The following is a 17,670-nucleotide window of genomic DNA, read 5'->3' as shown; positions in this document are numbered from 1 at the left end:
CTGATACGCTTTCATGGTCTGGTGCTTTGGTTTGGTTTGATGTGTCATTATTCCTCATATATTTGAAATAATGTCATTGGTTGTTTTTTTTTTGTTATTACCGTAGTATGCATGGAGTATGACCTACCTTATTTTTTTAAGGCATTTATTCATACGCCTAACAGATTTATATTCAAAACTATTTTTATACAATAAAGACATTTGTTTCTTATGGATATAAAATGTGAAAAAGATATAAACAATTTCAATTCAATTCAGTTTATTTATATAGCGCCAATTTATAACATCATCTCACTTTTAAATAAGTATAAATAAAAAATTCCCCTAAAATAAAACCAACCTACTCTTTGTAACTTAGAAAAAAGTTATAGAATAGAATAGAATAGAAAATCCCTTTATTGTCCCACAATGGGGGAAATTCTGTTGTTTACAGCAGTAAAAAGATTATAGAAAAAACTGTCACACAAATGTGGACCTTAGAAAAATGTATAAGAATAATATATTAGTGAAGAGTTAAAAGATAAACAATAAAATACTGTACTGTAAAGTAACTTACAAAAAAAAAGGGAAGATTTGCAGAGTGTGAAACTGACAAGGTTGAGTTATTCAGCGGTTTGAGTCATAGCATTAGGGAGAGCTTTAAACCTAATGAGTAATTCATAACTCCAGCTCCATTCATAACAAGTCACAGATCAGTATGACTTAGAAGCACCATTTACTACATTAGTGAATGCAGAAACTCTAATGCACGATTACACACTAGAAGTTCTCCCCAGAAAAAAACACACATCACCACAAAAAAGTGTCTCTGAATTACATATTTTCCATAAGTAGGCCTACGACTTTTGTCATTATGTTAATGTTTTATCACCACTCTTCAAATGATTCATAACTGTGAAAATATGAGATGTATCAAGCTGCTGCTGCTTTTAAATTGTCAGTCTTGCTAAATGATCTATTTTCAGCAGTGTATGATTTAAAGAGATTACACTTGATTTTGAAATTTCATCTGGCTAACAAAGTATTTTGCAGCTAATATTGTTGCTGTTAATGTTCATCGTGTTATTTTAAGACAGAGAGTGCGCCATAGGATTGGAAATAATTTACACATGCCCAACTGAACTAAATCTATAAACTTATTTTTGAAGACGACATTGTTTATGGATTTTTACTAATAAAATACTAACAAAATAGTGAGATAGAGACACATGGACTGTAAGACTATAAGGCAAAAGTCAGGTTTAAAAATAGCCATATCCCACCAATGCAGGCTTTTTCAAAAGTTGGCAAAATGAAAACTTTACGGCACGAATTTCAGAAGTGTCTTAAGCTTGTAACTGAAAAATACAATGGACAAACCATTAATCTTAAACTTCTTAGGAATCACACTTATTTTTCACCTATTCAAATGTAACAGGTTTTTACCTACCTCTACCAATGATAAATAATCACATTTTGTCAGGCTGCATCTTGTTTGTTACAGTCATTGTGGATATGAATTATTTTTAAATCCTTTAATCAACTTAATATTTTCTAAATTCATAAATGATCTAATACAGATTAATTAAAATAATTAAGGATGAAAATAATAGTTCCAACTCTAGTCCCTGACCAAGATGATACTGAACAACAATTCACATTTCCCCTTAGGAGAATATGTATGAAAGCTTTATTACAATCTTCGAAGCATTTATAAATTAATCCGAAATCATTATTATCATCATAAACCAGGGAGTAACAATCAGTAATTGAGTTGACTAAGAATGTTGAAAAAGTTATCAGGGTTAATTTAACCAGTAAAAATTGCTCAACACGTGTGCATGAACCATTTGACTAGTTAAATTCTATTAGTATGTCTTTTTATCAACTATGTTTTCTTAACATAGGGCACTAATGTCAAAAATGTTATGCATAGAATATTCCTGCTAGTTCAGTTAAGTAAATATAGTTTTACTTTAGCCTAAATCTTTAAAATTGGCCAAGTGATTTATTTGTTTGAAAGTGTTGCAGGTTTTTCAACAATATATGTTGGCAAATACCTGTTTCTTATCTGTGTAGTGCTGGAGGTAAATCATCAAGCCCAACACTGTAAGATTTAGCAGAAAGCAGAGAACTTAGGCAGATTAAAAATGTGGTTTTTTTTTAACAAAACTGTTCAAGTTGGTTGAAATTGACTTCCAGAACTGTAGATAAATTAAAAACAAACAAAATTAGCTTTACACTGTGAGGAAAAGCTGGGTTTGATAATAAAAAAAATCCCATGAAAGCCTCAGATAGCACTGGCAACTGCAGACCTTCCATAACTGACCAGCTTCCACAGCTCCGTGCACTTCCCACAAAGTTGTTGGATTTTAAGATTTTCAAAAAGAATTATGTAGGGCTGCAACTAACGATTATTTTAAAAATCGATGAATCGGACGATTATTTTTTCGATTAATCGATGAATCGGACAAAAAATATTTTTTATATTAACCTCTTTATTCCAAAATAAACATTTTAGACAGAACAAACAAGCACACAAGTACAGGTTGCTCATTAACTGTACTGGTGCAATATGAAAAATAAATGTTTGTGTTAAAACTACGCAAACTTACATGAGAAATGTAGCTGTACATCCACAAAATATAGGGTACTTTGTTTCATAAAGTGCAAAAAAAGACATTTTTGTTTTTAAAAGCCTCTAAGGGGTTCAAACAATAGGCCCCCCATTTCAACAAATGAGTTTTTTTTAGACTAGAAGAGTTCTGCCTTTTAAGACAGGAAAGTACAGCAGTTAAAGTTGCTACTTGAGAAAATACTGAACCATAGAGATAAAAATAGCCCTGTGATTCAAATTATAAATTGTATTTGGAATAAAAATGAGAGAACTAGGGGTGCTAAAAAACACATCCTCCAAAGACAGATATTTACATGGGAATGTGGCATATAATTAATTGACATATTACTGATATTGCTGGATTTTATTCTGCTTTACTTCTATAAATTGCAGGATCATCTTTACTTTATCTTTGCCAGAAGATTTAAACTTTAAAAGTCTTGCCCTCATAATTTGCAAGTTAATTTATTTATAAAGTAAATATAAACGCTGCTTAAACTAATTCAAATGAAATTAAAAGTAAAATAAGTAGCCAACCTTATCACTGTCTGTAACCTACTAACACGGTAAGGAAAGCATCAGATGAGCTACCTGAGAAACTAACGTTACGTTTCCCCACTTTAAAACCAAACAAACATGGTGGTTCCGTGCCATGTTAATTTCTTTTGAAAAAAGTTGCATGTTATCACTTTTTTCGCTTTACAAAGCGCAGGCTATTTTAATTATTGTGATCAATTTGCGCCGTCAATCCCGGTGCATGCGCGCTTCATTTGCAGTCTGGACGCTGAGGCTCTGACTGAGAGGGACTCCTGCGGGAAAACGCGGTTGGGGTGGGGGAGGCGCCCCACGGCAGAGTAGGAACATGCATGCTTTCACGTAAGAGTCTCCAAAAGCCGCCAGTGACACCGAAAAAAGTCGCCAGATTTGTCGCTAGTCGCTTTTTTGAAAAATAGTCGCTGGAGGGGTCTGAAAAGTCGCGGAGTTGGCAACACTGCACCTAAGGCGCTGACTCGCTCTGCCGTATTTTTTTTTCTTCCTCTTTCAGTCAAGAGGCAGTGATGACGGCGTGGCGGATGACGCAATAATCGCGCGACACAACTAATCGATGATGAAATTCGTTGCCAACGCTTTTAAAAGTCGATTTTTATCGATTTTATCGATTCGTTGTTGCAGCCCTAGAATTATGCAAAAGCATTTATTGTCTCTAGATGGTGAACGCAGTAGAGATATAATAAAAAAAAATCTATTTTTGGTAAAATAAGGGATCTGAGAGCTGGCACAGAGAGGCAAATGCAATTTACACTTCTTTGTTCTTTAATTTGCCAAAAAATATCAGTGGTGTCAAAAGAACTACTTTAAGTATAAAAGAATAAAGTAACCTTAAAAAAACAGCCAGATGAATTAACAAAATCTATATGAATTTAAAGCTCATTTTTGCTACCTTTTCAAAAAATTCTGTGAAATAGGGCCAAGGATGAGGGAGGTCTTGTTGGTCTCCATCTCTCGATACGCTCTCGCTTGTGTCCGACCTTTCAGACATCTTCGACATCTTTTTCTGAATCCCACATTGTAGCATGGCATAGACAATTCGCATTTGCAGTTTGAAGAACATCTGCTTGCTTCTGATAATTTCCTTTAGCTAACCAATGAGTGTTTGCATTATATGAATCATCCAATTACACTAGTTTTCACTAGATGTGGATGGAGCCAATGATCTGCATTGGATGGCGCACATGACGTGAAATAAATATTTATAAACATTAAACTGAAGCCAAGAGTAACGAGTAACGTTTGTTTTGAAAATGTAAGGAATAGCAAGTATAGATACCTGTGTGAAAATTTAATAAGTAGAAGTCAGAAGTAGGAAGAAAAATAAGTAATGGAGTAAAGCACAGATACCTAAAAAGCGTACTTAAGTACAGTAATGAAGTATTTGTACTTCGTTACTTGACATCACTGAAAAATATGTAATACATACCCTTCCTTTCGAGAAAGCAGTACGTTATGTTGGTTCATGGTGTTAAAGGTGTATATATAAAGGTGTATATAGGTAAAGGTGTATATATAATAAGTCAGTCCATAATCTTGGACAGTTTGAAGAGGCAAATCTTAATATCTACCTGAAGATTGAGTTCTACCTACTGCTGTGACATTTCTCTTTCCCTTTTCTACTCACAGCTTGTTTGTTTCATCACCAGGGGGCGACGGCGAGCTACCTAAGAGCCTGACGCAAAAAGAGGCGGGGTATACTTCCTTTTAAAAAGCCTGATTCTCTGTTTTTTCTCACATCTAGAGAGAGAGAGCGGAAAAGAAGGTAGTTTGTTTACCTCCTCCTCCGGTAGAGTTTTTCACACCGACTATTCATCCACTTTGGAGCCATTTTCCCTTAACCGACACTGGAATTTACTCCTTTTGTTCCACTGCTTCCCTTCTTTTGTATTTCATCCTTGGAATTTATTGTTGACAATTTTGGAGTTGAGGACCACATTGGAAGTCACACAACCTATTTTTCTTTTCTCTTTTTGTGGGGGTTAGAGTCAAGTTTCCACCGTATAAATTGGGAAATTACGGTGATGTCTCATGAATGACATGCAATCTTCAAGGTAAGTTTAGAACAACGTGCGTAAAGTGAGTGCGTGGGTTGTTTGTCACGCTGCTGCTTAATTGCAATAATAAGCCGCCGCTTCATGCCGGCTTTATGGTGAATGCGCTGCAATCTCGCGCAATTACGCATCAACAGTCGCTTTATTCCAAAGAGAAAATAATTATGAATACATGCAGTAATAGTTTAATATAGGCTGTAAAATGGGTTATCATTGCATTTTTTGTAATAGTTGTATAAAATGACTGAATGAATCTATAATCCTTGTGGTATTACACATTAGTTACTAATATTAGTGGGTTATTAGTTGAAGGAAAGGATTCTTTGTTTGAGCTGTCAGAAGGATGAATAATAGCGCGTTATTCAGCTCACCTCTGCCGGGTAGGAACGACGCGCTCCAGCTCCGATTATTTGTCTACCCTTCAGGCGCAGATCGGGTTGCACCAGGGGTAAAGGATTTTGACTAAAAGTTTCTGAATGATAGTATGTTTTGCCACCTTGAGAATAAACGTTGCTTTATTTGGTGGACCATAACAGCGCTTCAGTTTTTCTGCTTTTTAGAACCAATAGTCTGCCGTGTGATGGAAGATTTTTGAACCAATAGTCTGCCGTGTGATGGAAGATTTTTGCGCAAAGATTCTATATTTTCCCATCTGGAGTAAATAGACACGCTGATGTTAAGAAGCATCTGCTGGTGTTGCAGTTTGCAACGTTTAATTCCCCGGGTCATCAGGTTCAGGCAACACAGCATGCCCACGTTTTTTTTTTTTTTTTTGGTGTTATGTCTGGTGATAGCGGACATTGTTCACAATTGCATTTCCACCTACCTAACAATACCAAGTCCATACAGTATGTGCGCTGTCCTGTGGGAGGCGCACACAAACTAAAGCAGAATCCAGGTTTGCAACTTCGCATGATCGACCGGCCATTGTATCTTTTTTTTTTCTTAAATCGTGAGCCTTCCTTGCCCCTTCTTAAATAGCAACAACAACAAATAATAATTATTAAACTCTACTTTGAGGATGCGGTGATGGCGTTAAAGTGCACTTCGGACTGATTTCTGTCAGCATTTCATCAGACGCTCACTGTGTTTCCTTCCTTTTACCATGTCCTGTTCCTCTGTCTCCCAATCTCTCTCTCTCTATGTTGCCAGCTGCTCCACAGGCAGCCTTCCAGCTCCTCGTCGTGCTTAGATCCTATCGTGTCCAGACGTACAAATCATTATAAGATTGGTGAAATTATGAGAATGTGTCTTCCAGAGCAAAAAGCGTCGCGTCCTGGCCAAGCGCAGTAGCTGTCTCTGCGTGCGCAAAAGACAATGGTTATTAAATTATTGCGCGTAAAATGCGGAGATAGTTCTAAAATAAACATAACAGCACATGCAAATCTATACAGATCTTAAAGATTAATCTTAACTAACCTTGTGTTAGACTTGCAGCTATAGAATTTCAATTAATTAAACACATTCTGGAGATCCCATAAAAAGCTTCCTGATATTTCCCTTGAGGAAGTTTGTCTCCGGCTGTCATGTCTGTGACGCAGTTTATGTCACACCAGCCGCTTCCTACATGTCAAATTTGTTGTTGTTGTTTTTTTTTTTTTTTCTCCACAGCAAAGTTTAACAATCATTTGCCATGATCAGCACTTTCTGACAAACAATAGAAACTCTCTGAACTTGAGTTTTGAGAAAAAAAATTGGTTTTACCGTATATGATGAAAAATATTGTGTGGGAATCAGGTGCTGTAGACAGGGACTAAAGTAAAGAAGCCAGATAGACTCACAGGTGGAACCCTGACTTCCCCTATCAAGACGCTAGAAAGGTCAGTAATGTGTTAAATGAATATAAAATTGCTGTAATTCAGCCTTTCTGAAAATAAAGATTTGCAGAACAAAGTCTAATCGTGACACAGCAGTTGCGCTGCTCAGCTGCAGCTCCAGACGCAGCACAGGGGCTGATTTCTCCGTGCAAAGGGATGAAAGCCCACGCTCACGGTGACGCTCTGTTCATCCAACAGACCGCCAAACCTGCGCGATGGCTCGACCGAAGTAACTTCAGAGGAGGGGACCGAGGGAGACCCAGCAGCCTCAGCGCGAAAACCACGTCTGTTGAAGCGCAGAGAGCGGAGCTGCGCGCAGCAGCCGGGCGCCGCTGGCACCGCAGGAGGAGGAAGGGATCCGGACTCGGACTCGCCGCCCTGTTCCGTAAGCCCGGCCAGTTTAGACGTCTTTCGAAGCAGGTCGATTTTCCGCCCTACTCGCCGCTCATCCAGCGGATACTTCTCCTTTGACTGTGACTCGCTTCCGAGCTCCCCGCTCACCCCGCACCCGGTGACGGCTGACAAAGCCACACAGACTGCCAGTCCCACGGGCCAGGTGATGAAGCACGCCCTGCAGCGAATGGCTGTGGAGCAGGGTGGACAGGGAGCGACCGGGCTGCACGGTGAGCAAACAGAAATGCACTGTAAAAAACAAATTTACTAAATACTTCAATTTTAGACCTGAAAATAACCATTATAGGGAATCATTTTAGTCCATTATATAGGAAAAACACGCAGAACACTACACTTGGTTTGCATTCCTCTGTTAAAAAACGACAACAAAACAATAATTGTTTTGACATTAAGAAAACAGATGTAAATAAAATAGTAATAGAGTTTTTAATCAGTTATAACATGTAATACACAACTCCTCTCTGACATTCACAGCTAAAATGTGAAATTCAAGTGCAACAACCAACTCAGGGTTAAGAACTGCAAATTGCAACTTAACTTATTTCTCTACAAGAAAAATTTCCCAACCTCATGCTTCTAGACTTTCACTGAATTCAAATTTTCATTAGCAACACAACCCATATGGAAATTAGCCTTACCAATTCTCTGCAGGACACCGCTGCTGGACCAAACCTACATCTGTTATTCAATTCATCTCAATATATTTAGGAAGGAATTCATTCAAGATAGTAATCGTTAATGTTATATTATAGCAACCAAGTAATGTTTTTTTAAGTGTATCATATTGCCTAATCCTATCCTTGTTTTTTTTGGAGTTTTTAAATTAAAATAGGTCACCTAAAATACAGCATCAACCAGGGAAACTCTCAGAACATTCATTTAGTAAACTCTTTAATTGTGTTTATTTGGTCTAAAGATAAGTGATGATATGAAAATACGAAGAAACTGTTTTGCACATAAAAGTTAAAGACCTGACCGCAATATGATGCTTTAGATGTTTTCACTGGCTGCAGTTTCTGTGTGGGTGTGCACGTAAAATATGAAACCAGACAGAAGCCCAGCATCCACTCCTCCACCGATTCCTAGTTATACTGTAGATTTTGTGGGGCTGATAATGATAGTAAACAGATGAACTATTCTTGGAAGTGAGTTGGAATGTTACTCCTGAGGGATAACTAAAATCTTTCACCATTTACTACTCTTTCAAAAAAGTGTTACTCATGTTTTTACACATTTGACTTCAATGACTAATATATGCCTCATCTCAGCCTTTTAGCCCATTAAAGGATCTCCCAGACATGCAGTTTGTATATTTCTGAAACACTAATGTCACAAGCAAAATGTGAACATGAATTAAAGCATGTCACTTTAATACAGACATTCAAGAAATGGGTGTTTTTTTCTCTCTCTGCTCATTTGGCGTGGCGTAATCCAGGCCTCCCTAAAGTAACTCATCAGTCAGTATTCCAAGAAGAAGAAAAAAATCGACTCCTTTTGTCTAAACAGTGCAAATGGTGATTCAGCAGTTTTACTGTCAGCTGCATCAACAAAAGAAAGAGTTAGATGTGATTAAACATTTTCACATAAATCCTTTGAAAATCAATAAAAAAAGTGGCATAATGGATAATGTACCAAAGTGTTCTCTGGAGTTCAACACTTTCTTTTAATTTTTTTTTTCTTAGAGACCCCACAATATACATTAGTTTGGTATAGCAAACATTCAGTCCAGCAAAGAAGACTAATGTGCTAATTAGCCAGACAGGACATCCTGTTGAATATAATCTGGCAAGAATCAATGGCAGTATATCTCTTAGGATAAAACTGTTATTGTATCACCGTTTTGTGGTCAAATGTCACTTCCTACTCTCTGTCTAAATAATCATCACTGCACACAGTCAGCTCGTAGGGGACAATCTGCCCTCTGTGATAAGAGCTATGGTTTTGTCTTCTGCCCCAAAGTATACCAAACAAAATGGTACTATAGATTTACACAGAATACCACTTAGGATTTGCACGGCTATTTAGTACATTTTGCACATATCTCAGGAATTTAGGCTTTATTATGTAATAGATACAAAAACAGACTAATGCAAAACACAAAGGATATGTGATGCTGCAGAGTAGAGATAAACTGAAGCCGGTTTTGTAAGGCCACACTTTTTAACATCAGTTTAAACGATCCTAGAAATATGCTGCCAGTTTTAAATAATAAATGTTACAATACATACGTTTCAATTTCAACAAAAAAAGAATCACAATGGATAGCATATGGAAGACATGGTTGCTGAATGCACTACTGCAAGTGTCGGCTGAGGCTGATACAATAAAAAAAAAGCCAATATCAGGCTGAAATACTGATGTTACTACAGCAGATGTGACATCAAACACGTCCATGTTACATGGGTCTGAACTGGCAGACAATTGAAGTGTTGTATTCAAGATGGGTTTTGCAGACTCTTAGAGGCGACCTGCATCCAATCTCAGTTCAGACCCCTATGGCAACTCTAAGTAAGGTGAAAAAGCAAGAATTGAAAAACCTTGTTCAGTATGAGCGAGAGCTAAGAGAACGATCAGAAGATGCTGCAGTTCTGTGTTTTGGCCACAGGTGGCAGTGTCATTAGAGAACTCCTTAATGCCTCTTTAAGCAGACAAACTTTAAACATTACCTTTACATTTTTAAGATCATATATGTCATCACACATACGAAATATCTACCACCCTGAAGAGGTCAATGTCAAGATCTCAAGGCTGTACTGGAAAGTATTGTTGCACCGATGCCATTTTTTGGCCCTGATACCGATACCCGGCTGTGCAGTATTGGCCGATACCGATACCATCTGTTTGAAATTGATGCATGTGTGTTTATATGAAGAACTGCATAATACTTGGGTGTAAAATAATTGCCATCATGGCTTTGTCAAGCTGCTGCCTACCTTTGCGAAGCAGGAAAAAGACTAATACAAAATGAATCCATCAGAACTTTGTATTGCCTACCTGGAATGGGTGACAATAGTTGAATAAATTTTTGGCTCTCAAAATGGTATCGGTGCTCTATATAGTACTTGCCGATACCGATACCACCATTTAAGTGTTGGATTGGGGCCCCGCCCAATACTGGTATCCGTATCGGTCCAACACTACTGGAAATATGTGCAGTTGTGAAGTTAGAACTAAAGGGGCTTGGCTTATATAGGTGGCAGTGTTTAATTCACACAGTAAAATAAACTTTTAAACTTAGAAAGAAGTAGTTTTGTAATTTTGAGGGTATCTTCTTGCATAATGGTTTACTGCAGTTTACTTCTCTTTGTTCAACTGCCAAAAATATTAGTTGGAGGAAAAGTTTCTCTTTAATCACAGGGGGTTCCACCAAGAAAAGTTTGGAACCACTGTGTTAGAATTACGTCAAGAAAAACAAACAAAACACTGTAAGACATTTTTATAGTGGTTCTAATTTAGCTGAGCTTGGTATGTTGATCCTTCACCCTAAATGACCTTTCAGTGCTTTAAATATGAGAAAAGTTATCTTTGCAGTCATCCACGTCATTGTCTGTCAGGTCTGGCCTACATTACAAAAGCATGTAATGTGTGATGATGTTGGTTAATCTTGCAATAATCATCTGCCTCTTGATAAATTAATTTATACCTAATTTAACTGTGCTAATATATTTTGGCTACGGGTTCATAGCTAATGACAAGCATTGTATCCACCTCCTTGGAATAAAAATGCATTCCATCATAGCAACAAGCCTTTATTAAGAAAGCCACTTCTGTCCTGCATTTGCTGTTTAGTGGGTAAAATGTGTCTGCCTTGGTTATTGTATAAACTGACCAACACGTTGCCTTTATGCTGCATTTAAAAACAATCATTTTAGTCAAACAAAACCTGAATACATTGTACATGAATAATTAGCTAGCACATACTGCAGTCCGAGCAGTTCTGTGCAATATGCATGTTGTGCACCATGATATTGCAAAACAATAAATTTGCAATAAATATTGCAGCCATATAATCTGCATGATATTCTGCTGAACAAGACAGTTTGTGTTGAGACACAGTGTGAAAGGCACGTGTATATTGCACAAAGAAGGGAGGTATGATCTGAAAGGAGTTTCTGGCTATTTTTGGACTGACTCAAAGTCTTCCAGAAAAAAAAAAAAAAAAGCTTTGATTGTCTCTGCTCGGAAAGGATGTGATGTAAAAAAAAAAAGGATGGATCTTTTCAACCATCTACAAATGCAGATTTTGAATGTCAGAACAACCAGTATGGCATTTTCATGGTGTTTCAGCAGTTCTCTTAGCTGTGACTCTGTTTTCTGTTTTCACTGTTTATTTGATCAAAAAGCAGAGTGAAACACGCTAGGCTATCACCTCCAGCAAGATTTAAAATAGTGCTTCAGTGGGCTTGTTTATATCGGCACCATCTGCAAAAGAAGTCCTTTTAATTGCTGTGCTGTTGGCTAAAGTTACTGTCTTGTTGACTGGGTAACTTGGTAACACAACTGCGCCTTAGGACTAAAATATGGGCAAAATCAGCTGATATTAGAAACAATATCAAGTAAAACCCTTGAAAATGTTCATGTTCAGATCCACTACATTATCTCAGATTTCCTACTTGCTGCAGAGATATATTACTCTATGTGGCATATGGATGGGTACATTTCAATTCCAATACAGTAATGATAAGCACAGATTGTACTGCGGGTAAACATATCTCCTTCTGTTTATTGTGAAGATTATGTTTTTTAAACAACAAAAAAATATTTTCCCAAGCATAACTAAAGGAAGCTTCATGTGCTGGATTCTCAAGATGAGAATATAATAGAAGTGATTAGCTTAACAGATTGCATTGTGTTTCTTTTATTTTTCCACTGTAGCTAGCACAGATAGCCATCAAAAGAAGCCAGACTGCATGTGTGTACAGGTCACTCATTAAGTGCACATGTTAAGTAGTCAAAATAGGGGTGCAGCTCTTTTGTGAGACACAGACAGAGACTTTGGCCAGGACAATGTTAAAATGGTAGAAAAAATACAGACAGTGGTGCAACGTTTTATGTATTGTTATCAGTGCAATAAAAGCCTCAGTTATCATGAATGTTTCCTTGTTTATGTTTTGGACGCCCTACGGAGGATCATCTTATCTTCTTGTTGTTGCCGTTCAGTCTCTTAGTCATTTCTCGTGCTACTGGACGAAGAAACAGTAATCAGTTGTCTGGATATTCAACATGAAACTATGTGGAGAGGTTTTTTAAGTCCAATTCTTGCTTGACATTAATATGTTTATAATGAAAGTAAAAGAATACTAATCCAGATTGCACAATGATAGATTTAGCTTTGAGTTGATATATCGGCCTAAAATAATAACCAAGTTGTCTAATTGATGTACACTTAGGTGTGAGTGTGTGCGTGAATGGCTGTATATCCTGTGTTGCCCTGCGATAGACTGATGACCAGTCCAGGGTGTACCCCGCTTCTCGTCGTATCTCCTCTGCCAGAGATAGGTACCAGCACCCCTCACAACCCCAGCAGGGATAAGCGTGATGGAAAACGGATAGATCAGTAGATAAAGTTTAGAGATTTGTTGAGATTTTTTTCTTTTTTGTTTTCTTTGTTTGTTTTTTTCGTGAGTGTGGTTATAGTGGGAGTCGGGATGGTTTATTATTGGTTTGCATCAAGGTTACGACTTGTGGGTGGCGTGGCAGGTGCAGAAGACACAGCTCTCTCATGGTGGGATTCATGCAAAAACAACCACTGATTCCAAATCCACTCAAGCAAGTCCATACCCAGGGCTTCAATCTCATCAACCATGAACAAAATTATGAACACAATGTTTAAAACTGTAGAAATAAAAGAAATATAAAAATTAAGATTAGCACGTAACAAAAAGCTTGCATTTTATCCTAATGTAATTTGTCCTGCAATTTTAATTAATCAGTGTGTTCTATGTTCTATTTCCAGCTTAATTCCTTAGCACTGCTGGTCATTTAATATTGCCTGGTAGAGTTATATGCATCCTGCTGGAAACGCTTTGTTTATTTCCTGTTTCGCTACCACTGACCAGAGATCAGCTGGTTGCAATCGTAAGGCATTCAAAAACACCGGATGTTGTTTCAACTAGCTTTAATAAATTAAACAAAGAATCTGTTTGCAAGGATACAGGGATAGATGATATGTTTTGTGTAGTTAAATAGTCTCTTAGCTATGGTCCCAAAGGGCTCAGTGCAAAACATGTGCACCATGCACAGAGGCAGTCATACTTTAATGCAGCTGTCCTGGGTTCAACTTCCAAACACCCTCCCCCCTTCCTGTCTTTCTACTGTCAAATAAAGGTCACTAGTGCCATAAAAACCTCCTATGTGCCCTGCAGTATGTTTTTAAAACAGGATTGAGCTTTAATGATTGCAATTTGAACGTAGTCTAAGCTGTGCGCTAGCGCAATATGCATTGCTATGTAGTGCATAAAATAAAATTCAACATAAACTGTAAATCAATTAGATAACATAAAATTCTGCATCATTTCGAATCTGTTTTTCAACTTAAAAACCAACAATTAAAATATGAGAAACAATATTTTTTTCCCCGTGAATTTCATTTCATAATATAGACAAATGGTGAACATTTATTTTCGCTTTCTCATTTTGGATCTTATAGCAATGCGTTGTGTGACTTTTTCTATCGCCAAATTCAAGTACATGATGAAGCAAAAGCATCAACAGGGTCGATCGGCACATTGTCAGATATGGCCGCTGCAGCACTTAGATGTGAGGAGCTGAAGGAGATCTCACAGCTTGTGGATCTTTGTGCTACATTTCCAAGATCCACTGCTGATCTTAATAAATCAAAACAGCATCTAGAATTTGTCTTGAAGTGGCATATTTGGACAACCATTGGTGATGTAAAAAGGACAAACATGAAAAATATAAAACTTTTAAGTCAGATTTGTTTGTATTCTAGTGACATTTATTAATATTTCTTATTTAGGAATATTAATCATGAAATGCTTATGTTATTATATAATTTATGTTAGTAGAAATGCAAAAAATACATTGTAATTGAAAATCACTAAGAGTCACAGGAATTTATACTGTATCGCAGCCTTCAGGAAAGATTTCATTGTGAAGATTAAAATGTTTTGATGTAAACAAAATGTCCCAATGGTGTAATGTCTTATTTCTTCCAGAGCAGGACTCTCACCCTGGTCAAAGTAGGACTCATTTAGCATACTATGCATCTCATGACATCATCTCATTTTTATTTTTGTCATTTTAAGTGGGCATTGATATTAAAAGTAAACTCATTAAAATTGCTGATGTAATCTCTTATTCTAGGTTTATAACAGGTTTATTATTGGTGTGTGAGGTCAGCGTGCAAATCTGATGTTGCTCACATTGTTTGTCAGTGAACTTCAGGGGACTTGTGCGTATGCCCAGATGTGAAAAAACAGAGGGAGGATTGGTCAGGACTATGACTGACCCTAACAATGACAGACTAATCTAAGTGCTAAATATTGTAAGGGTTTTTGTCAAATGCTGTAAATTAATTTCCATGCAGCTTAATCAGAGTTAAGATCAATCTTCTTATGCAAAGAAATGTCTACATAATTACAGGTATGACTACATACCTGTGAATCTGAAACTTCTAGAAACTCTGTGTAGTTCAGTGTGTAATATAGATTATTTATTCTTTTCATTTGATTTATATGTTTCTGATTTCCTATTAATCTCTCGCTATAAATGCTGCATTGAAAAATAAAAATGTTTTGCTCTCTGTTATTCATATATTTCATCAAGCTTAAAAATATTGATTTTAGTTGCATTCGTTTCATACATTCTGACCATATATTTTGTTTTGTTATTAAATGATGAGTGGAAAAATTTCAGTCCTGGCTAATTTCTCAAATAGTCCCTAAATCTCCCAGGTTAAATCATTTCAGCCGAGCACGGCGTAGTCAGCAGCCTGATGGATTGATTGCTGAATCAGTCACTTCAATATCGAAGGATGTTAGAAATATTAAGTCTGGGTTTCATAACGGCGCGAATGAGTCATAAGCGGAGATCGGTAAGAGGTCAGAGTCTTTCATAGTCATACTGTAGTTCAGACTGAAAATATAGCAGATAAACCACAAAAACACACTCAAACACACACACAGACGCCCACAGAGACATAAACATACACTCAGTCGGTCAGCTGTGGTGTTTTTATATGATCCTGGCCGTAAGACACAAGTTCTGTTTATTATATTGTAAATAAATAATTGTCATCCTCTACAATTATCCATCTCCTGCAAACTACAGTGCAGCGGTGTGCATTTTGTTTGATGACAATTACAAAATATTATGTATCAGTTTAAGGAAAATGGTCAATGGTCCTTGTTGATTTCCAAAATAATTAAAGAGATTGTGTCCCAAAACATTTAGTATATTCAAGTTTATAGTCGCAATACAGCAAAACAGAAATTATATATTTAAAAGCATACTATAAATATTAACAAAAATGTGTTTTCCCATTTTTTCTATTGCTTTATTTTTCTTAATAGTTCATGTTTGTTGTAATGCATTGCAGTCAGTTTTTTTTTTTTCTGGACATCTAAATCTTTTGCCTCCCCCAACCTCATGAGAAAAAACCCCAACAAAAAATGGAAGAAAGAACATGTCCTTGTGTCCCTCTAACCATTTTATGCAAACATTATATTGATAAATAAATTTGAGGGTCTTGGTACTTTGTGGTTAAAGAATACCTATTTCAAGAGGTGGCTCAGAGCTGACATAAGTCAAAAGAAGAAATCCCTGAACATCATACAACGTTTTGTACAAACATCCACTGAGCTTAGTTCCTTTGTGGTTTCCTTTAATGTAAGGAGTCATATTTAAAATATGCGAATGCTCAGGTTGACTGGGTTTTCAAATCTAAACCCCCAACCACAGATCCTGTGTGATAATTTTTTTTTTCATGTTTTACTTAAATGAATCATAAATAAAAAAATCTTAAATTTGACAGGGGAACTCTCATCTAACACCTAATCACTGCAGACAATACTGCATTGACTGTTCTGACTCACCAAGTCCTGAACATGCTTTGCGCCTTTCTGAATATGTGTTTTTTGTTTTCCTTTCTAGGACATTCTGCCATACCCTATAGCGAGTGGGAGGGAATCGCAGCACGGGATATGCAGTCAGAAACCTTTGGTCGTCAGCTCCGGACCATCGGAGATGAATATAACAACCACCTGCTGGTAAGAATCTTATATCATTTGTTGTGAATATAAAGATTTGCACAGTATTAATGCAGATGTACAAAACAATAAGTGTATGTGATCTTAATCAAACATCCTGAATTATAAAAAGAAACTATGGGAGTTTTGAGGTCTTATAGTTGATAAATTGAGTTGATGTGAATATGGCTTATGTATTTGATATTTAGATAGCCTACTCATGTCCTATGATGTGTACTCTGACTTTACTCCAGTAGCTCACTCTGGTTGCATGCCAAGTTTTTCCAGAAAATGTTTTTCACCCTGTTGGATTGTTGTTTGCATAATGAGAAAACAATGAGAGAGCAGGTGGCTGTAATTGTTAGTTGCCAACCACCATAAAAAAACTTAAAAAGGAGCAGATGAAAAAGTAAACAAAGTCAAACTATAAAGCTGAATGATTTAGAGCAGAGGAGCAAAAAGAACAAGAAAAAGTGTAAGAAAGTGCAAATAAAAATGATGCAAAGAGGGATAAGACAGGAGTGGAGCTCAGAATACAGTATGAAGGGGAGTTAAAGGTATGGAAATATTCTCTGCCAAGTTGATCGTACTCATGAGGTCATAAGCACATGATATTCAGAAGTAAGACAAAGGTAAAAGTGATGCATTGATTTGTTTTCTCTTAAGGTTTTTTTCTGGTTTCCAGCAATTTGAAATAAACAAAAAGTGAAACATATATGCCTATCTAAGCTCTAACTGCTATAAATTATTTTGCTTTTCACATTTTTAAATCCTAAATAACTTACTCAGCCTTTTAAGCTGCTTACTTCTTGGCTTGTAGGGATGCATATGAAGGGAAGTGTTTGTTAAAAGCTTAATCTTCATAGCAACTTGAGTTTAGTTCCAGTTTACCTCTGCTGTCTTGCATTACTTATCATCTTGTGTCAGTAATGTACACACTACTACATATTTTCCCCTATAATTAGATTAGTTAATCCAAAGATTGATGAGTCTTATAGCACCCGTTTCTGATTGTGACATTAAATTTCAGC

The 17,670-nt window shown here is 36.7% G+C and overlaps 1 protein-coding gene across 1 annotated transcript in view; it reads left to right on the top strand.

Moving 5' to 3' along the window:
• The first annotated feature begins 4,896 nt into the window (after positions 1 to 4,896).
• The window catches only part of LOC119790224 (bcl-2-like protein 11), a 33,714-nt gene continuing 20,940 nt past the window's right edge, over positions 4,897 to 17,670 (top strand). The window contains exons 1-3 of the mRNA XM_038295673.1: positions 4,897 to 5,199; positions 7,215 to 7,639; positions 16,545 to 16,660. Of these exons, the coding sequence (XP_038151601.1) occupies positions 5,177 to 5,199; positions 7,215 to 7,639; positions 16,545 to 16,660 (564 nt within the window). The 5' untranslated portion in view covers positions 4,897 to 5,176. The remainder of the gene's footprint in view (positions 5,200 to 7,214; positions 7,640 to 16,544; positions 16,661 to 17,670) is intronic.

The sequence above is a fragment of the Cyprinodon tularosa genome, unplaced genomic scaffold (genome assembly GCF_016077235.1).
Source record: "Cyprinodon tularosa strain WSP-4 unplaced genomic scaffold, ASM1607723v1 ctg359, whole genome shotgun sequence".
Classification (NCBI taxonomy): Eukaryota; Metazoa; Chordata; class Actinopteri; order Cyprinodontiformes; family Cyprinodontidae; genus Cyprinodon; species Cyprinodon tularosa.
This window is presented reverse-complemented; position numbering and strand designations above follow the sequence as displayed.